Source organism: Parasteatoda tepidariorum, chromosome 8, assembly GCF_043381705.1.
Source record: "Parasteatoda tepidariorum isolate YZ-2023 chromosome 8, CAS_Ptep_4.0, whole genome shotgun sequence".
Lineage (NCBI taxonomy): Eukaryota > Metazoa > Arthropoda > Arachnida > Araneae > Theridiidae > Parasteatoda > Parasteatoda tepidariorum.
In genome coordinates this window covers 37,934,953-37,957,213 of record NC_092211.1, presented here as the reverse complement: position 1 = coordinate 37,957,213, position 22,261 = coordinate 37,934,953, and the positions used below count along the sequence as shown (strand labels likewise).

The 22,261-nt window shown below is 28.8% G+C and overlaps 1 protein-coding gene and 1 long non-coding RNA gene across 2 annotated transcripts; both read right to left on the bottom strand.

Moving 5' to 3' along the window:
• Positions 1–10,284: 10,284 nt before the first annotated feature.
• On the bottom strand, positions 10,285–22,235 carry LOC107447157 (mesoderm induction early response protein 1). The gene is made up of 3 exons (XM_016062003.3): positions 22,213–22,235; positions 19,675–19,789; positions 10,285–12,218 (listed from the first exon to the last, which is right to left on the bottom strand). The coding sequence occupies exons 1-3, from the start codon at positions 22,217–22,219 to the stop codon at positions 11,702–11,704; spliced, it is 639 nt and encodes a 212-aa protein (XP_015917489.1). The 5' UTR covers positions 22,220–22,235; the 3' UTR covers positions 10,285–11,701.
• On the bottom strand, positions 16,830–19,668 carry LOC122269412 (uncharacterized). The gene is made up of 2 exons (XR_006225167.1): positions 19,187–19,668; positions 16,830–19,156 (listed from the first exon to the last, which is right to left on the bottom strand). It is a non-coding gene; the product is annotated as an uncharacterized lncRNA (long non-coding RNA).
• Positions 22,236–22,261: the final 26 nt, after the last annotated feature.

The following is a 22,261-nucleotide window of genomic DNA, read 5'->3' as shown; positions in this document are numbered from 1 at the left end:
TGAGTAAATATTATTTCAGTCTTATCTTGACCATCAAACAATCATTTACATACATTATTACATCCTATTATTTCTCTTGATAAAAACCTTTGCAATATCACTGGTATTAATTTTTTTAAAATAATTAAGAATCAAATTTATAAATTATTCAATATAAATTATTTTTGACATAAATTTGTTGTTAAGATAAAAAACAGGTGATTTAAGCAATCGTAAGACTGAGCCAATTAAAAAAAAAGCATATAAATAATGCTAACCTTTTTTCCTATTCATATAATGTTGCTCTATATTTTATGTAAGTGATTTTAAATTGAATCAATTTATCTTGAATTCCATGGTGAATAAAAATTAAATATATGCTTAAATGCATTAAATTTGAGGGTGTCTTTTGAATGAAGATGCCCTCAAATTTAATGCAAATGTTTGTCAATGCTCACATTGTATGTGCTTTTTTAATTTTTAGACTTTGTTAGTTGAATATACTGAGTCAATCTGCAATATTAATTTCAAAAATTTAGATTTTTTTTTATATCCCACCATAGTCAAACTATTACATTTTTAAAAATTATACTTAATTAGAGAAAAATATTTTTTATTAGTTATACTTTAAATGTTTTAAATCGCACCTGTTTAAAGTTTCTTCAATAAAAATTTCTTATTATATAATCAATGTTCATTTGATATTTATTTTTCTTACAATTTTTGTTTTTTTAGAACCCACAGGATTTATTGTCCTTCTCTCCTGCAAAAAAAAAAAAGCACATATTTTAAATTTTAAAAAATCCTTATAAAATTTCAAACAACAAACCAGACAGGCACAATTTATGGTCCGTAAGTAATTCTCTAATAAACAATAATTTTTAGTAACTCATTAAGCAAATTATAATTATTTTAAAAAATATGTATAGTTTTTGAGAGACAGGATGATCCTTAAAACATGTGATATGAAATCCCCAGCATTCAATTTATTTTTTAAATTTTAATTTATTATGGCTAAACAAAAATAATACAAACAAGCCTTTTAGATATCTCAAGCCCAGAATCTGCTGATATCTCTTCTTCATGCGATTTTAGTATCAAACATCAATTTTCATATTTTTACCTGATTTAAAAGTTGCGCATTGCGATTCTTATTCACACGATTTAAATATCATTCATTGCGATTCTTATTTACAAGATTATACAATTCAATATTGTGATTTGTATTTATGCTTTGCTTTTATAAAACCCTAAGTAGCGATTCGTATTCACGCGAGTTTATAAATCCAATGTTGTGTTCGTTTATGCAGTTGTAATATCAAACATCAATTTTCTTACATATACGTGATTCTTATTTACAAGATTATACAATTCAATATTGTGATTTGTATTTATGCTTTGCTTTTATAAAACCCTATGTAGCGATTCGTATTCACGCGAGTTTATAAATCCAATGTTGTGTTCGTTTATGCAGTTGTAATATCAGACATCAATTTTCTTATATATACGTGATTCATGAACTAGACATTGGTATTCGTATTCCTGCTATTTAAAAATTATGCATCGTGATTCCTATTTACGCGATCTAAAAATTGTGCATCATGATTTGTATTTTTGCATTTTTTTAAATTCGATATAGAGTTTCATATTCACGTGATTTAAAAGCCACGTATATTTTTTATTTAAATTTAAACATAATTTGTGAAAAATTATATTAAAAAATCAACACAAAAACATGGATAAAAATATAGATTTATCGTTTCTTAAGCAATAGGAAAATATTATGAAAAAGTATTTTGTGAAACTACCGTTTTTCCTAAAGTTGAATTTGTGAAGGTACCGCTAAACGGTAGTAAATTCGACCTGAACAGACCCCTGATAATGTTTTAATTTTAGTTTCTCACGGGCCGCTACCCGGAAGTTGTCAAGACTTTGCGATTACTCTGCTGCAAATTACACTACAAAAGTCTTTCTTTTTACTATAATTAATGTTTTTCCTAACCTTGGATAAAGCGCATCGAATTAAAAATTTTATGTAACTGCCATGTGTTAATTTATTTAGATATATAGATGGGCTTATATAAAAAAAAGTAGTTCATAAAGCCAAGATAAAAAAAAAAACATACATATTGCACTATTAAAGACATTATTGCAATATAAAACTAATTTAAGCTTACAATGAGATTCAAGCTCTCAACTTTTATGCATCACAACATTTAACAATGAAGTGATACTGTTTGACTAGGTAAGTCCCATTTCCAAAGTTTGCAAATTTCATTTTATTTTTACATTTACATATTGAAGCCTAATAAAATTATTAATAAAATCAATGTTATAATTAAAGTCATTAATATTTGTTAGAACTATTTAACGTATTATTACAAACTAATTATTCAAACTCAACAGCACTGAATTTGGGAAAACAAAGATAAATTTTTTTAGTTGGATATCAACCCTGTGGCAGAATCGCGGCGACATTGTCGCAGAATGTTACCGAGTTATTGCAGAAAGATTTTCTTTTCTGCAGAAATTTTTGAAAAATTTTATCTTTTCTTCAGAAGATGCCTTTCTCGCGCATCAGAGTGGGGAAAAATGCTTGCGATTTTTCTATTCTCATTTGAGAATAATGAAGTAAAAAATTATGTTTTCTTTTCTGTCGAAATTTTCATTCTATTTTTTCATGTAGTTATTACTACTGGTTTCCACATAACTTTTAAAATTCGATATTATTGATTACTACAACTGAATTTCGAAATGAAAATATGCATTTGAGTAACCCCTTTTAAAGAATCCGATTTGCGGATTTCACTGTCGATCTCTTTTTTTTTTTTTTTTCGGTAGTTACTGCTTCAAATTTCATGATTTTTTTTATTTATTCTTTTATAATGTGATGATGAATTACAAAATGCGAAAAAAGAAATAATTAGTTTATCTATCCATAAAATTACATATTCAGTTAAATAATTATTTTATTTGATCCGTTGAAAGCCCGAAAAAATTCTGCCAGAGGTGATATCAAATGATTAAAAAATTATTTAGACTGTGAAATGTAAGGAAAAAAAATATTTCTAAATTACTCTTGTAATACCAGTCTTTCTTCATTAGTTCCTGTAATCACAAACTGAATATTAGTATATTTAATAAGTTTTAAAAGTAGTTTTAATTAAACGAGTATAATTAAAACATTTTTATTTAAGAGAAAATTATATTACTTACAAATAATGGAAAGTTATAAGTTCCATGTCTCTTTTTTTTTTCTTTCCACATTTGGTCACTCTTTTTTTTNATTTCAGTCTTATCTTGACCATCAAACAATCATTTACATACATTATTACATCCTATTATTTCTCTTGATAAAAACCTTTGCAATATCACTGGTATTAATTTTTTTAAAATAATTAAGAATCAAATTTATAAATTATTCAATATAAATTATTTTTGACATAAATTTGTTGTTAAGATAAAAAACAGGTGATTTAAGCAATCGTAAGACTGAGCCAATTAAAAAAAAAGCATATAAATAATGCTAACCTTTTTTCCTATTCATATAATGTTGCTCTATATTTTATGTAAGTGATTTTAAATTGAATCAATTTATCTTGAATTCCATGGTGAATAAAAATTAAATATATGCTTAAATGCATTAAATTTGAGGGTGTGTTTTGAATGAAGATGCCCTCAAATTTAATGCAAATGTTTGTCAATGCTCACATTGTATGTGCTTTTTTAATTTTTAGACTTTGTTAGTTGAATATACTGAGTCAATCTGCAATATTAATTTCAAAAATTTAGATTTTTTTTTATATCCCACCATAGTCAAACTATTACATTTTTAAAAATTATACTTAATTAGAGAAAAATATTTTTTATTAGTTATACTTTAAATGTTTTAAATCGCACCTGTTTAAAGTTTCTTCAATAAAAATTTCTTATTATATAATCAATGTTCATTTGATATTTATTTTTCTTACAATTTTTATTTTTTTAAAACCCACACGATTTATTGTCTTTCTCTCCTGCAAAAACAAAAACACATATTTTAAATTTTAAAAAATCCTTATAAAATTTCAAACAACAAACCAGACAGGCACAATTTATGGTCCGTAAGTAATTCTCTAATAAACTATAATTTTTAATAACTCATTAAACAAATTATAATTATTTTAAAAAATATGTTCTGTTTTTGAGAGACGGGATGATCCTTTAAACGTTTGATATGGAATCCCCAGTGTCAAACTCTATTTTCAAAATTTCACACTTTTCATTGTACCTTATATGACATATACACCTCAACAAAATAAATATCTCTTATGTCTCAAAATTTGTTTTATAAATAACAGCAAATGATGAAGATTGCAATTACTTTAAGATGGTACACCACTGAAATTTTCAAAAGAAAACTTTTTTTTATATTTTTGCATGATTATTAGGGGTTTCAGCCCCTTAAACGGAGTTCTTTACAGATAGCTTTAATTGCTCATCTCAAGTAAATCTTATTCAATACACTATAGCTTTATTTTAAATCTACACACCATACTCGCCATCCCGTACCTTTATTTTTAGATTGCAAAACTACCTTAATAAAATAGTACGACAGGCTACTGAATAAAACAGGAAAAAGGCCGAGATATTGGAGGGGATTGATTAAAAGTTATGATTTTATTTTAAGCAACTAACATTTTACTTGGTGGTTTGAATTTTATAGTTAAACCATTTTCATAGTATATCATAAAAATAGCAACTAGTTGTAGTTACAATTTGTGAAATATGCAAAAATGTAAGAATTTATAGCTGTGAATTTCCACTGATTCCACGACTAATTTTAAATAAAGGAATTCAATGGTAGATAGCTGAACTTCATTCTTCTAGAAAAAATAGGTCTAAGTCACATGGCACATTTAAAAGAAAAACCTCAGGAGAAAATTTTAAAAATCTCCATATTACTTTACACACATATTAATATCAATCCTTTATTTATAATATTCCTTTTTTTAAAAACAAAAAAAACTTTTACTAGTCAAGTTAAGATTAATTAATTTTAAGAATCTGGTGTGTAACTTGTTAATTTTCTTCCTTAAAAATAATCTTTAAACTGTTGAGCATTGATTTCAAATTAATTATAGAATTGCATTGTAAGGCTGCATTTGTTGCTTTATTAACTTGCATCAGGTGCATATCAAATAAACAATATTTTTTAAAATATTTCAATTTGTTGTTGTTGTTGTTGATTTACGTCGCACTAGAGCTGCACAATGGGCTAGTGGCGACGGTCTGGGAAACATCCGGATGATCCGAAGACATTCCATCACAATTTTGATCCTCTGCAGAGGGGATGGCACCCTCGCTTCGGTAGCTCAACGACCTGCACGCGAAGTCGAGCACTTTACGGTAGCACAGTTTAACGAGGACACACTCGGTNTAAAAACAAAAAAAACTTTTACTAGTCAAGTTAAGATTAATTAATTTTAAGAATCTAGTGTGTAACTTGTTGATTTTCTTCCTTAAAAATAATCTTTAAACTGTTGAACATTGATTTCAAATTAATTATAGAATTACATTGGGTGGCTGCATTTGTTGTTTTCAATTTAATTTAATTTAATCAATTTATTTCAATTTAAGATTGAGCTAAGATAAAATATCCTAAAGCGAGCATTCTTTGTGGGAAGCAATAAAATGAAATTGAGATAACTAAAGCCATATAGTTATAGTTTTCTATACATCCCTTCTACAACATGGATTTCCTAAGTTCTAAGTACTATATCATCTTCCTGAATCTGTCTGTGAGAGTTGCTAGCACTGAAGATCTGTTTTTCAAAAAATATTTCAAAAGATGTTAATGAATAAAAATAATTTAATATGCAATTCTTGCATGTCACAGAAATACCTGTCGAAGGGCCATTACTTGGCCATTTTGAATTGCTTGATTGTTCCTTTATGGCCAATTTGTTTCCAGACTCCTTTAACGCTTTCACCATTAGTTTTTTAGAAAGAATTTATATTAAAAATAAATTTGAAAAATAATACATCAATAGCTCATATGATTCGTTTAGCACACTAAATTTCTTCCTATCAGCTGAATACATCTTAGGAAAGGTTTAGCATGTTAAGCTGGATTTTCTTTTTTTTTTTTTTTTTTTGCGGNTTTTTTTTTTTTTTTTTTTTTTTTAGATGGTTAGCTATTCTTTTCTCCCTCTTTGAGCATAATTAAAATATTCAAGATTAATGCGTATGTTCAATTTTTTTTAAATTATTTATTATTATAATTTTTGTAATTTGTTTAAACTTTTTCCTGTATAATTTTTTTTGTTAGTTATAATAGCTTGCGTGTAAAAAAGAATGAGGTTAGATCATAAAGAACAGTATTTTTTCAATCTATGAACTATTTGAGATTGATATAATAATATTTTAGTCATAAGTATTTTTATTTCTAGTCAATCATTGTAGTAAAAACTGAGTTTAATTATGAGTCTTACCAATTTTTCATCCTCAATCATTATACTTATTCCTAATATTTCAAAAAAATCGTTTATTACACATCTTAACTAATTTTTTTTAAATTTATGTTCGTATAATGAAATAATGTAAAACTTGTAAAAGCATTTCTAGTATGGCAAATAATTGTAATAATAATTGTACGGCAAATAATTGTTTGTTAATTATTCTCTTTATATAAATCAGGATTGTCCAGTTTTTGACAATTTTCAGTTTTAACTCTTGTCAAAAAACCCTTTTGGACATAGTTTTTAATAATTGTAAAAAAAAAAAAATCAAACTTTTGGTACAGAAAGTAAGCTAGAATATTATAAAAATGCAAAAACAATTTATGAAAAAACAGTGATTAATCATCTTGTTCATTATGTGTAAAATCAATTTTTCTGATTTTAGCAGTTTAGGACACTTTTGGATAGGTTTTCAAATCAGTTTTTGACGTTAAGAACCCAACCCTGGTTTAAATGTCACAATGTAAACACATTTGTGTAAGAAAAAAATGCTTATTTTATTATTCAAGGTGTTAAAAATTTTATTGGTGTTTAAATTGTATTATTTTTTTTTTTTTTAGAATTAGGTTATTGGTCTATAAAATCTAGATAATTTATTTTGAACAAAGGATTTTCTTTTCAGCTTAAATAGTTTTTGGTTAGTAAAGGGAAGAAAATGCAATTACTAAAAGATACACTGAATAAAAATGGTAAAAATCTTTTTACATTTTTATAAATAATTTAAAGAAAAAAAAAATTAAAGAGTAAATTACAACTAAGAAAAAAGAAGAAAATAATAGCTTTTACTTGAGTTAGCCAAGTCTCATGCATACATCCTAATACGTATGACAATACTTAATCAAAAACTCTTGCTAATTCAAGTAAAAGCAGATTCTTTGACTTAAGAATGGCATCTAAATACGAGTATATATGGCTATGCTACTTTAAACGGAAAAATTTGAATTTTTCGTTAATCTTTCGCAATTAAACGAATTTTTTTAAAATATAAGTTTATAGTTTAACAACTCCAAAACCAATTGCACGTTTATGGAGAAAAGAGACTCAGGTCCTTCTTATCCTTAGACATAAAAGCATATTTCTGCAAAAAAATTATAATTCTATTGAGCTTAGTTTTTCCTTTTCTTCAAAAAGTCTAAAAAAAGCTAGACTAAAAAACTTTATAACTTTAAAACTAAGAAGGAAAAAAAAAGGGAGAGACCTGTTATTAAATAATGTGGCACAAATAAGAAACTTCGACATTCAAAAACTAATGTCTATATCAGGGGTGGCCAACCTGCGGTTCTTTGAAGGAATATTTGTAGCTCTCGATAAATGTACCAGAGTTCCCTTTTCATTTTTGTGCTAGTATATTTTAACAAAATTATTATCGTTCCTTAACGAATCGACAGATATCATAGATCTTCCCCAATTGGCAGTTTTTATACGTTTTGTTTCACCTGACTTCGTTTTTAAAAAAGAATTATTAGATTTAATAGCACTTCAAGAGTCAACCAGCGGTATCGATATTAAAAATGCATTGGGTAAAAAAAATCGGTCTTATTGGGATTTTAAGAGATGATTCTGAAATTCCACAATTTATACCAATTCACTGCATAATTCACCGAGAACATTTCGTTACAAAATATTTAAAATATCCTGATGTTATGAAAACAGTGTTACACATTGTAAATTGCATTCGCACCAATGCAAAAAATCATCGAGAATTCAAAAAATATCCTTAAGGAATTAAAGGACAAATGACTTTAATTTCTTTTGCATTGTTAGATGGCTATCTAGCTACAGCGTATTAAATTGCTTTGTAGATTTGTTTGATTCGATAACTGCATTTCTAAAATAAAAGGAAATGACCTATTCAGAATTAGACGATGACGAGTGGTTACTAGACTTATGGTTACTGTTTTTAACAGATGTCATGGAACATTTGCAAACACTGAATTTACGGAAAGATAAAATAATATTTGACCTCTCACTGAGTATATTTAGATTTCAAACTACTTTAGTTTTCAAACTAAATTACAACTTTTTCAAGAGGATGTTAAAAATAAAACATTTTGTCATTTTCCTCGAATTAAAAAAATTTGTTTCAATATTAAACAAGAAAAACTCAGCGAGTATATAAAAAAGCTAAAAGGAATATTGACAAAATTCCAAAATAGATTTCAAGACTTGAAATATTTCAAATCATCCCTTGATTTTTTTCTGAATCCATTTGAAGTTAATATAATTCAAGGTGAGTTTTCCATTTCCAATATAATTATGACCCAAAAAGCACCTAGTAATAGAGATGCAAGAAGATCAAGCTCTACAATTAAAATATAAGTCGACGTCGATTACTGAATTTTGGAAATTTGTACCAGAATCGAAGTATCCTGAATTTAAAAAGGCTGCTTGTCGAATTATTTCAATATTCGGATCAACGTACTTATGTGAATCATTTTATTCCACTTTAAAATTCGTGAAATCCAAATATCAATCAGTATCAACTAACCAGCATCGCAAAGAATTACTGAGAAGTGCTGTCACCAATTATTCACTAAATTTTAAAGAATTATTAAGAGAAGTAAAATAAATTTGATTAATATCTGAATTCAATACACATATTTTGTACTTTTATTTATATGTTTTCAATAAAAAAAATTTTTTTCATACCTTTTAAATACATATTTAATTGCGGCTCGCGAAAAATTTCAAATTTTGAAAAATGGCTCGATTATTAAGGAGCTTGGCCACCCCTGGTCTATAACTACAACATTTTCCTATCAGATCTGGCTGCTCATTAAAATATTTCCGAAAAATAATCAAATTATATGTTTTTATATCTAACAATTTTAGGACTATGAGAATTGAAGATACACTGTGTTCTATTTGAAAGGTACTATTCTCATTATATTTTTCAAAATGTTTGAGAGTTATTCTTTTTTTTTTTTTGCAAATGAAACGACCCCTAATAAATGGAGATTCCATCATATATTTTTCAATTCACACCTTTTTGATCTATATTAGTTTACTACATCAACATTCGTTTATTAAATGTTAGCATAAATTAATATATAAATTGCATTAACTATTACAATCAATCATTGATAACTGACACCGAGCTTTCCATTTAGGCTGTTATTCACTGGGGACTAACAGTGTAAAGTATTATATAAAACTGAAACATTTAAATTCTTTCACATTAAAACTGAAAATGCATTTAAAAATTACTAAATTTTTATTTATTAGAAATCAATTTTTTATCTTTTTCAATCTGTTAGTAGTACATTGCTATACCACAATATGAGGGCTTCTAGGCAGCTTGCTCTGCCGAACAGGGATTTTCTTAAAAATAGGTAAGGCGCTCTCTATGTTAAACAGCATAAATATTAATTAATTTATCAAATGAAACTTTTTATGAAAATTTTCAAGGAGGGAAATGACGTGGTCAGGTGATGTTTACTGACTGGTAACTCTATATTTGCTGCTGAAATCGTTCACAAACTCTTTAAATTTTACAGAACTGTTGCTTTTCTTCGTATTGATATTTTGACCTGCTTTTATAAGATGGCACAGAGAGCGCTGGTTTAGGTGGGGGGGGGGACATAACCTAACAATCACGAATAACTGCTTGAAATGACAAAAAGTTATAAAAAATAACATATAAATCGATAGATATTATATGATATGACAATAAAGAATTTTTTTAAAAACTGCCTTGTAAAAAAAGTACCTCACCTAAGTGAAATCAGCATGTGATATAATCATTATGTTAAAGTAGAGTACTTACATAATTATTATGCCAAGAACGTGGTTAAATAAATACTAATTCTATAAAAGTAACAAATTTATTCAAACAAGATTAGATATACATGTTAACATTTTAGTACTCACATTGAAATAAACAAGCTTCTGAATATTTTTAAATAACTAAAGCTGTGTGTTTCCTATACACAACTATTTTGATTCTTACAATAAATGTTTCTTTTTCTGGAATATATAATTCTAGGAAGACATTTTAATTTTTAGCTGTAACTTTCATTAAAATCTTTTTGAAAAAATAAACTATTTAATTTCAAAAGTTATAAATCTGTACTGTACTTACATAGTACAACTCATAATATATGAAGAGCTAAGTAGATGAAGGCTCTAAGAGATATTTCAATGAACTTGAGTAAATTATTAAATTTTATACATTTAAGGTAGATTATGCTATGCCTTTATTTCTTGTTCGTAAACCTGCCATTAGTTAAATCTAAGAACTAAGAAATCTCTTAAGATCTTCAAAATGTAAAGGCTTGAGGAAGAAAAAAAATTTTTTTTATAGTAAAATAAGAATAATAAAATAAAAATATTTCCCTGAGAAGTCAATTTTTTTTTCAAAAGTGACACTTAGAACCTTCTTCACCTAACTCTTCAAATAGCAAACACATTTTTTAAAGTATTTCTCTTATGTAAGTTTTATTAAAAACATAATAATGAAAAAATGGTAGATTTTTTAAAAACAAGCTTTGTTTGAAGTAATTAAAAATTGGTCAAACATAATTCAAGATTCATCCTATCACTACTCTCTGTACAGTGACAATTATGTAACAGAAATTATTGAATACAAACAATATAAATTTGTACTTTCCTCGCTATTATCAGAGCCCACATTGTTAATAAGTAAAAATGCTTTATCTTAAGTACCAATTTTGATAGTAAATAAAATTTTCAATGGCAGAAAGAGAAATGTGAGCATCAGCTGTAAAATAAATTTGAATTAAAATTTTTTTCTTTAATAAATTTAAATAATTAAATGTTAAATGAAATTTAGTTTATATATAAAAATATATAAGTTGAACCAAAATTAAATATTTAGCAAATGAAATACAAGTTAAGAGCTCAAAAATAAGTAATTATCATTTATACTCAAGATCAATAAATTAAAAAATTTAAATTTAGTTTCTAACAAGACCTCTTTCTTTACATTTATATATGTATAAAAGGAAAGAGAAAAAAAAATATACATATATATATTTCAAATATGAAATTCATGTTAAGAACTCAAAAATAGGAAATTAGCAAAAACTTCCATAATGTTAATTAATCTCAAAGCAGTTAAAATGACAGATTAAGAGACTATTTACAGACAAAAAACATTTAAAACATTCTTTCATCATGTACAAAAATATCACAGTAATTTTTGATATCACATGACAAGTCAAAGGCAAATTACAGATATGAAACAAATAAAAAAGTCTTGACTAACAAGTCTTTTTTGTAACATAGTAATATTCAACAATTTCTTCAATGCTTTTCCAAAACAAAACTCGGTGAATTGCGCCAAAGTCTTTGCCATTTTTCTTAAACTCAATATTATAGAGATTCTTATCTTCTTCACACCAAACATCTTCTAGAGAAGCAATAGGTGGCCTATTCAAAAACCTTCTCTTAGCTTCCTCAGTGTCATAATCTGATCTATGCAATTCAAACAATGCCATTTCTTCATCGTAAGCAGTCATCTGATGGCGACCTCTTCGCCCTGTTATGCCAATGTCTGCAAGATGTTTCTGAACTACTTCCTCACTCAGTTTATAAGGACTCCACACTAAGGTCTCTTTATCCAGGTATGGAGCTTCATCTTCATCATAAGGAGCTGTTGCAAGTGGTGGTATCTCAGCCTGATATTGTTTACCAAGAGGTGTTGAATCTTCGTATTTCGAGTCGAAGTCTACTGATAAAGCACTTTTGGCAGGAGGACCCTTTGCAGTGGTTTTAGATCTGAAAAATAATAAAATATTTTATAGTACATACATTCACCATACACACATATATACATTAAAGGTAAATTGTATAAGTCCTAAGTAATTTGTAATCCTCCTGACACTTGGCAACGAGCCTACACCCCATTAGGCAAATCAGAAAATATATATTATTCATTGCCCAATTGTCCAAGTTTATTTCAGACATTTTTAAAAATTAAGCCCAGAATCTAATAGCAGAGTTCTCCCTGGGAATAAAAAAGGACAGGACAGGCCTCTAAGAAGAAGGCTCTCACTTAACACCGTAAAATGTATCAAAATGTGTAGTATTATGTAATAACTGAATATGATCCTCAACAATTTCTAAATTACCCTTTCATACTATTTTATGCGTATATTTCAGAAAAAATAATTCTCCTTCATTATCAAAAAAAAAATTTTAAATTATAAAAATAATTAAAGACATGATAAATCTGTGCATATTTTTTTTTTTTTTTTTTAAAGCAAACTAAAAAAATTTATGTATAAACAACTTAAAAGTTTTTTTCTATAATTTGAATATAAAATTATAAAAAAAGAAACATTTAAAGGTGTATTTTTTTTAAAAGAAAATAGTATTTATTTAAAAAAAATAATTTTAGAATTTAAAATCATTAAAAAATTTACTAATACCCCCCTAAAAATATATATATATACACCATGCAGAGCCCATGTCCAAGAGTTCGTGGGTTATATACCTGCTGGCCAAAGGGTCAATCAAACAATTGGGTCCGGCATTCAACGACGGTTATACAGTCAAACCCCGCTATAGTGAACCTTCAAGGGACCGAAATTTCGGTTCACTATAACCGGGAGTTCACTATATCCGTTACGCACTAATGGTTCCCAAACTCCTCCTTTTATTACATTATATTCATATAAATGACTGAAAAATATTACATAGTAGCAAAAATTTTTTTATTTTTCATCACTCTTCATCTTGCGAACAAATAAAAATCTGTAATCTTTAGCTGATGAGCAGTCCTCAACATTAGATATGGAAACACTTCCCGACTCTCAGATAATATTTCCTGAATTTCTGTTATTCCGTTTTTTAAACCTGTCTAACCTGTCATTCGAGCACATAAAAGTAGTTTCTACAGATGGTTTTAAAAATCGGTATATGTATTTATTTTGAAGTAGAAATTTTAAAATTATTACAAAGAAAATGGGGGGGGGGATCAGTCGAAGACAGAAAAAAGTTTATTATATCCAATTTCCTCACTTTTTTGGTTCACTATATCCACTAAAAATAACATTATACGTGTATAGCAAGGTACGGGACGCGACTTTACACATTGTCGACTCCCGGGCACCTCCACTCGCAGCGGTTTTATTTGTCAACTGTTTCACCGCCTTATCTAGTAACCCTCACTCAGAGGCAACCCTACGCTCGCCGCAATACAGCACTCGCAAAAGTCATAAACGAATCTTCGCGCTCATGGATATTTATGTTGAATTAAGTTAAAATTTTATCCTCTATTAAGACTAGAAAAATTCAAATAACGAGATCAAAATACTTCGTCCTTCTATAAAGAAAAAGTTACATCCACACAATTATTTCAGTTAATTACATACATATTGCGGTTAAAAAAAATTTCAAATAGAAACTATTCTTGCAAATTAAATAAAAATCTGGAGTAATAAAATATTTATATTTTCAGAATAATCAATTTCTTTTGAATATCTTAATTAATAAACAAAGTTTAAAAAAATAATCCCCTATATAAATCATCACATTATTAAGTGTACATATTTTTGAAGATAAAAGTATTAAAAAAAANATAGTGAACCTTCAAGGGACCGAAATTTCGGTTCACTATAACCGGGAGTTCACTATATCCGTTACGCACTAATGGTTCCCAAACTCCTCCTTTTATTACATTATATTCATATAAATGATTGAAAAATATTACATAGTAGCAAAAATTTTTTTATTTTTCATCACTCTTCATCTTGCGAACAAATAAAAATCTGTAATCTTTAGCTGATGAGCAGTCCTCAACATTAGATATGGAAACACTTCCCGACTCTCAGATAATATTTCCTGAATTTCTGTTATTCCGTTTTTTAAACCTGTCTAACCTGTCATTCGAGCACATAAAAGTAGTTTCTACAGATGGTTTTAAAAATCGGTATATGTATTTATTTTGAAGTAGAAATGTTAAAATTATTACAAAGAAAATGGGGGGGTCAGAAATCAGTTGAAGACAGAAAAAAGTTCATTATATCCAATTTCCTCACTTTTTTGGTTCACTATATCCACTAAAAATAACATTATATGTGTATAGCAAGGTACGGGACCGAGCATTTCATTCACTATATCCGGGAGTTCACTATAAGCCGTGTTCACTATAGCGGGGTTTGACTGTATATATAAAAAATTAGAGCTATGAGAGCTATGGTGTCTCAGGGTACACAGTGCCCGCTTTCTAGTGAGGTGAACCGGGTCCAAATTCTAGCTACAACTGATCAATCAGAATTCCGTGCCCGGCTCACACTGACTACAGTAATTAGGTCAAATATCCTCAATGGTAGATGGATACTGAGTTAGAGTCCCCTTTACCGTCAGGCTAATCTTGGGAGGATAACGTGGTTTTCCTCTCCATGTACTGCAAATGAGGGTTAGTTTCTTAAAAAAAGTCCTCCACGGAGGTAAAATTCCTCCCAATACTTAATTCAGGAGTTCCCTTGTCTTCTGGATAGGGTTCAAAATTACAAGGTTATGGAGTAAAACATTAGTAGTTGTAAACCCGAAGTTGGGTCGGAGGTTCAATGATGGTTATGAAATAAAATTAGCCCATGAATCCGCACCCACTTGCACCAACCACAGTGCTGATGAAAAATATCCTCAGTTGTAGATCACGGACTAGAGTCCCCTTGTTGACAATCTATCATGGGAAATTTTAGTGATTTTCCTCTCCGTGTAACGCAAATGCGGATTAGTTCCATCAAAAAGTACTTCACATAGGCAAATTTCTCCCAATACTTGTTCCAGGAGTTGGCTTGTCTTCCAGATTGGGTTAAAAATTACAAGGCTACGAAATTGAACATTAGTAGTCGCAAACCCAAAAATTGAGTGGTTGTTCAACGATGGTTATAAAATGACAATTATTAAATGATGAGCTATTTCTTTATTGTTACTTATTTATAATTTATTTTTATTTTAATATAATATATCACCAAGCTTAAGTTAAATTCCCATGCTAAAGGATTATTAACCGCATGACTAGGGTAGTTTAAAAAAAAGTGCAGATAATCCAATATAATGCATAACGAACTCTGGGAATATATAAATAACAGACTAGTGAATGAATCTAAATTTACATAATATGAAATTACAAATATAAAATTATATAATTGAAACATATCAGGAATACTACACTTTCTTAAGTTTAAGAGCGTTTTGCAATATTTTTGAAAACAAAATATCAAACAAACAGCATCATTAAAAAAAAAAAAACTACTGTGAACTTAAATGGCTAGATAAGGCTTAGTCATTACTTTATGTATACAGTGGGAAAATAAATCACTTCATAAGCAGAATAATTTTAAAGCTCTGTAAAATTTTTAATTACCTAACCTAGAAATGTAGCAAAATGTGAAAAAATTGCTCATTTTACAAAATAAATGACTAAAATAATTAAACAATCAAATGAGACATAATTTAATATCAATATGACAAAAAAAAAGAAAGAAAATATTCAATAAAATTTAGTTTTTATTTCATTAATTTTTTCAATGAGCACCTATGGAGATTTCCACAAATGAGGGTACCAATGTCATAATTAGTTGTAAAAACAAATGTCCAATCACCCTTCACATCAAGTTTTTCTTTTTTTTTTAATATTTAATTTTGGTATGCAATATGCAGAAAAATGCCATTTTAAATGTAAAAACATAAAGTTGTCCTTTAGACCTCTCAATGAATATTAAATTTGAGTGCTATNGAGAAAGCTATTTAATATTTATCTGCAGACAGTTACGATAGCAAGTATCTCACTTAGATCTCACAATGAATATTAAATTTTAGTGCTATAAATAATATTTGACTTATAGACTATTTTTGTAACAATCCAGTCTGGAAACTTTTCATTTTATTTAACAAACCCATACAATATAGTGACACAATGCAACGAACATCATAAAAATCAAAATGCATATGAGATCGAAATACCAGGTTGAGTAAAAAGTTTACCGCCAAGGGGAGATACCTCCATGCCAACAGCAGCCATATCCCCCATGGTAGTTAACCTTTCTCCAAATGGGTTTTTGCATTCTAAAGATGAAAGTTAGAACTACACAACTGTGTAATTTGTTTGTCAAAACTTTATGATCCAGTGCACCAAAGAAGTGTTTAAAATGGACCTATCATGTAAACATATCAGAACAATTATGCACTTACTATGAGTTCCGAAATAAACTCAGCGCAACTGAATGCCACAAAAAATTTGTGAAAGTTTAGGTTTCAATACTTGTTTCTTATGATAAAGTAAAAGTTTGGTTTCGAAAGATTTAAAGATGTGAATCTTGACATTGAAGATGAACCATGTTCGGGCAGCCCTATTGAGGTTGATTTAGACCAGTTAAAGCAGTGTTCTCCCTAAGCATTTTTCAAAGGGCGGCCCGCCCTGCCTGCCCCTTTCCCGAACTGATGCGCCCCTNAAAGCAAATCATTGATCAAGACAGAAATGTTTCAACACAAACTATTGCGTTAGAGCCTGACGTTTGCCAAAATCCAATAGTTAATGCTCTCAAACGCATAAATCTAACACTTAAGTTTAACTGCTGGGTGCCTAACGAATTGACCGCTGAACACAAGAGAAAAGCAGCCGGTTAGGCTCCGTGAAGAGATTAAAGAAAAGAGAACATTCTACACAGAATCGTGACCTGGGATGAGAAATGGGTGTACTACAGCAATACAAGCTGTAAAGGAGGGTGTTCAACACCCGGGGAATGAGTAGGTTCGGTTGCAAGACGAACGCTAACTAACAAGAAGGTGCTTCTCTGACTCTGGTAAGTTTATCGTGGAATTATCTATAAGGAGTATCTGAAAAGCGGGCAGGCTATCAAAAGTACAATATTCAGTAATAAGCTAATCAAAGTTAGTGATGCCATTCAAGAAAAACGAGTTCAGAAGGAAGGTAGCTCTCTTTCATCAAGATAATACCCGACCACATGTTAGTGTGAAGACCGACTGGATGTTCTACATGCTGAAGTGGGATTTGATGCAACATCCACCATACAGACCACACATGGCGCCTTTGGATTACTATCTGATTTCACATCTGCATCTCGATGGCCCAATCTTCCATTCCAATGATGAGGTCATAAATAAAGTCGATTGCTTTCCGGACCCACGCACGCCACCATTCTTCGCAGAAGGGATTGAAAAGTTGATAAAACGCTGGCAGACCATTGTTGATTTGAATGGAGATTACTATCCTCATTAGCTTTGCTGATTTTGTAAGTACAGTGACCTCTCACTTATGCACCACCTCTTTTATGCACCTTTTCATTTATATGACGATTTTTATAGGTCCCAGTACATTAGATAGGAAAATAATGATAAACATCCTTCGTTTATGCGTCGCTCTAAAAGTCAATTTTTCAATTATGCGCCGAAATAAGCAATCCTTGCTACAGATGAAAAGAAATATATGTTGTTAGATCCTATTGAATTTGCTTCCCCCTGTGACCTTTTCACTTTTGCTGTTTCTGGAAAGACATTCCTTCTAGAATTTTGAATAGGGTGTCTTATCTGTTACACCAGCGATTCTTAACCTATGGGTCGCGACCCAAAATTGGGTCGCGAAGCATATTTCTTGGGTTGCGCTGAGTCGAACCAAAAAAGTTAGTAATTTTTTCAAATAATAAGTAATACCAACACCTCCTAGAAGAAGTCATTGTGACTTACTCAGCCTAATTTTGACTTTTTTTTGGGTCGTGACATGAGCAGATTTCTCAAATATGGGTCGCGGCTAAAAAAGGTTAAGAACCACTGTGTTACACCAACAACAATGAAAGCCCACTCATCTTTTAGAAAATGACCATTCCTCTTGTCTAGAGATTAGTTTTACTCCCATGCTGTTTTCTAGCGAAAAAAAAAGACACCTGGAATACGAAAGATGAAAGAGACCGCGATCACTTACTTGCAGTCAGATGGACATTATAAGTAAATAAAAGGATGTGATCGGTTTAGTGACATTAGTAATCGAACAACTTATTGTGCAGCATATTATGACGTCAAGTACTTTTCTTAGAAATTTATCATGTGATGTTTCACCCCCTCCCATAAAACTCAAAATTTTTGTGAAGAAGTGTTCATTTATATCTAACTAAAACTTGTGGACGATGAGAACGTGGTGGATGATACTGACGAGGATGATAAAGTTCCTCCAAATCACACAACAGTATTGGAAGCTTTAGACACTATTCGTGACTATTCAAAATTTAATTTTGCTTTCTGAAACTCCCCCTTATCCCATTTATATGAACTGGAGGAAACTGTTTTTGAAATATGTCGGCAAAAACAAATACAAACATGTATTAAGATTATTTTGTAAGGAAATAAATTGTCTTAAGGTATTTTAAATTTTTTCTTTGTATAATTATAGTACTAAATACCAAAACAGTATAAATATTAGCATTTAATCTTTAGAAACATATTTATTCATATTGTCACTGCAATTTACGTTGCGCTTTAGAATTTTGAAGTTTTTCACTTATGCGCCTTTTTCTCTGGGCTCCTTACACCGGTGCATAAGTGAGAGTTCACTGTATTTAACATTTTACAAGATTGTATTTTTTGGCAGAAAACTTTAGACATATATATATAAAAGCATGTTAAAAATTTTATTTTGGAAAATTTTTGCTATTTGCAAATAAAATAAATGGCAACTAAATAAACTTCTTCTGCTTATAACTTCTCTGCTTCTGAAAATAAACTTATCTCTAAGGAATATAAGTAATTACTTTTTTATTAAATTTGACTTTAAAAAATGCTACATTACTAACCAAATAATTGATATACTTTGCCGTCAATAAAATTTAAAAGAATAGAATATGTGAAAATGATTTGCTCCACCCCCAAAAGTAATTTGAGTTTTTAAATAATTCTAGTACGTAATGAACTAACTAGATGCTGAATATTCAGCATTTAGACAAATCACTATTCAACGACAACCATACCTAGAATAGACACATAAATAATCGTAAAATCATTACTTATAATAAAAAAACTTATGCAAGACAATAAGTTTTAAAAAAATTCATTCACACTAAGCAACAGCATCCATAAATACATTTTCATCAAGAAACATTCATGCAAGTTTAGTATTCTAAAAAATTTCAGTTTCATTCTTCACTAAATTCATATCATCCATTACTTTCATTCTAATAGCTCATTCATGGAATATAAATACACCATTTCTTACTTATCAGTTATTCTTTGGTAAACAATCAATAGGCTAGTTGATTTCATCAGGAAAGGCTTCAATCTCCAATATCTTAAAGATCCAAAGTAAAGACAGTTCTTATAGGAGGCCCAAACTGCACAAAGAACACAGAAAATAATTTTCAATCTCTCATCACATGCATCGTTAATCAAAAAGACCAAACATTTTGGGAATCTTCTTAAACTGCTTTTCAAGAACTTAAACTATTAAGCACAGTTTTAACAGGAGAACAGAATCTTCAGTAGCAATCAAGTTCAGTAGTAATCCAAAACTTCTCGAATTGATAATTTTTTGTGGGAAAAAAAACAAACTTTTTTTTATCTAGTTTTTTTTTCTATTATTAAAGATTTTCTATTATACAGGGTTGCCACTCAAATCTGGAAAAAAATTCCCTGTGTTTTCCCTTTACATATTATACACAATATATTAAGAGGAAACAACAATTACTGTGCTCTTGTGTGAGCTATATTGGTATAACTATATTTATTAGTTTTAATTGCTGAAAAAACAACTGAACATACTTAAATAATGCTATAGAATAGCATTATTTAAGTAATAAATGGAATAGTTAAAAATAGCTGAAATATCATGGTTAAGTATACCATAAATTACGCTTTGAATGGTCACCATTTTTTAGAAAGACAAAAATAAGAAATAAAATTCCCTGTATTTTCCTAGTTTGTAAAGAAAAATCAAAATTCACTGCTTTTTCCCTGTTATTTTAGGTGATTTTTAAATTCTCTGTATCTTCCAGGTTTTCCCCGTGGAGTGGCAACCTTGATTAACTATGAATTAAAGAATGAATAAATCTTAAACAGCTAAAAATTAGATATTCAGATTTACTCTTTAAACTTTACAATAATAATAATACCAAGTACTGTGTTTCCATCCAACACTGTAATAGATGGTAACAGGAAAATATATACATAAATTAAATATTAATATCTATTTTTCGAGCCTGAGAAAGCTATGACTCTTTTTCCTCAAAGAAAACTATAAAATGGGCTCTTTCTAATGAACTACATGAGCATTTTAAGTTTCAGTTAAAACCACAGAAGGTGACTGCAAAAATACATGCCTTCTTTAAAACAAAGAGGAACATAAAAAAATTTCTCAATAAAAAAAAAATTACACCTAACACTTTACTCACTACTGTTCTATAATGTTGAGTGATGCTTAAGATCAACATACATTTAAGATGACATACATACCTTTGCAATCATGAGATATGGGTGTGTAAAAATCATGCGTAATCAAATCATACTTTCAAAGTGAAACAAAATGGCTTTATAAGAAACGATATAAAATAGCTATTTAAGAATTTTAACTTTTTTGGATTAAATTTATTTTATGGTGTAGGATTATGTATGTCAATTAAAATAAAATCACTTAAGGAAAACAGTTAAATAGTTTATATCTCTTTAAAGAAGTAAAATACCAGTAAAACATCAATGAAACACAAAAAAAGCTAATACAGAATGCTACAAGGATCTTGTATAAACTCAGCTCAAAATAAGCAATTTTAAGGACATTTCTTTTATTGGAGCCATATTAAAAAAATTACTAAAATATAGATGTCAGTGATACTAGAATAATTTTAGTAATAGGTGCCTAATATACTGTAAACACGGAAATAAGTCGTAAGCGGAAATAGGTGGTATTACCCAAAAACAAGACTTAATTAAACATATTGCCTTTAGAGTTTAGTTAAAATGGTAAAATTATACAATGCAAAAACAAATGTTGCAGAAAAAATTCCCAAAAATGCGATCAATACTGGCAGTTTTCATTACAATATCCTAGAGATTGATATCAACAATGCAATACATTAAAAAGATAAATCCCAAAATATTATACATATACAACAATTGTAATGCACTAAGTTATTGTAAGTGCTGAAAAATTTTATATCAGTTACAGATAAAATTTGATAAATTTTAAATTTATTCAGTTATTGAGTTGTTATGCACATGGTCTTAACCACTGATGAATACCAAATCAAATGATCAATGAAAAAATATTCACCGTTCAAAAAAAAAATTTCATTTTCTAAGGAAAATTAATAGATTCTAAAGAAAAATAGCATGAAGCACTGATGAAAAATAGTACTTCTCAAAACTTTTACAAATCGCAGGTTAAAATATGTATTAGAGATGCTAACTGAAATAGTAATATCAGTCAAGATGTTCAGATCAATCAAGAAAGTATTTATTAACAGAAGTATAAAAAATATATAAAATCTTATAATTTATTAACAACAATAAATTAAATGGTCATTCTTTATTTTTATATAAGACCAAGGGATATTCAATTAACAGCATATAGTCGTACCAACAGCAATCGTCCAAGTAGAACTGCATACAAATTAAATATATTGTAGCTTTTAAGAAGACTGCTGGGCATTTTAAACTTTTCTAAATTGACAGGTATTTTCATACTTCTCAAAAATTTATTTTTATTATGGTTTTCTCGATAGTAAAACAAGGAAAAAAAAATGCAGCAAAATTAGAAATAAACCTTTCATTGAAAACAAATAAGACAAATCTAGGAAATGAACAAAGATAGA

Excerpts from the sequence above, each read along its gene's own strand:
- LOC107447157 (XM_016062003.3), bottom strand. Across the intron at positions 12,219-19,674 it reads TACCAAAGAATAACTGATAA|ATCTAAAACCACTGCAAAGG; the intron begins GTAAGAAATGGT and ends ATTATTTTTCAG.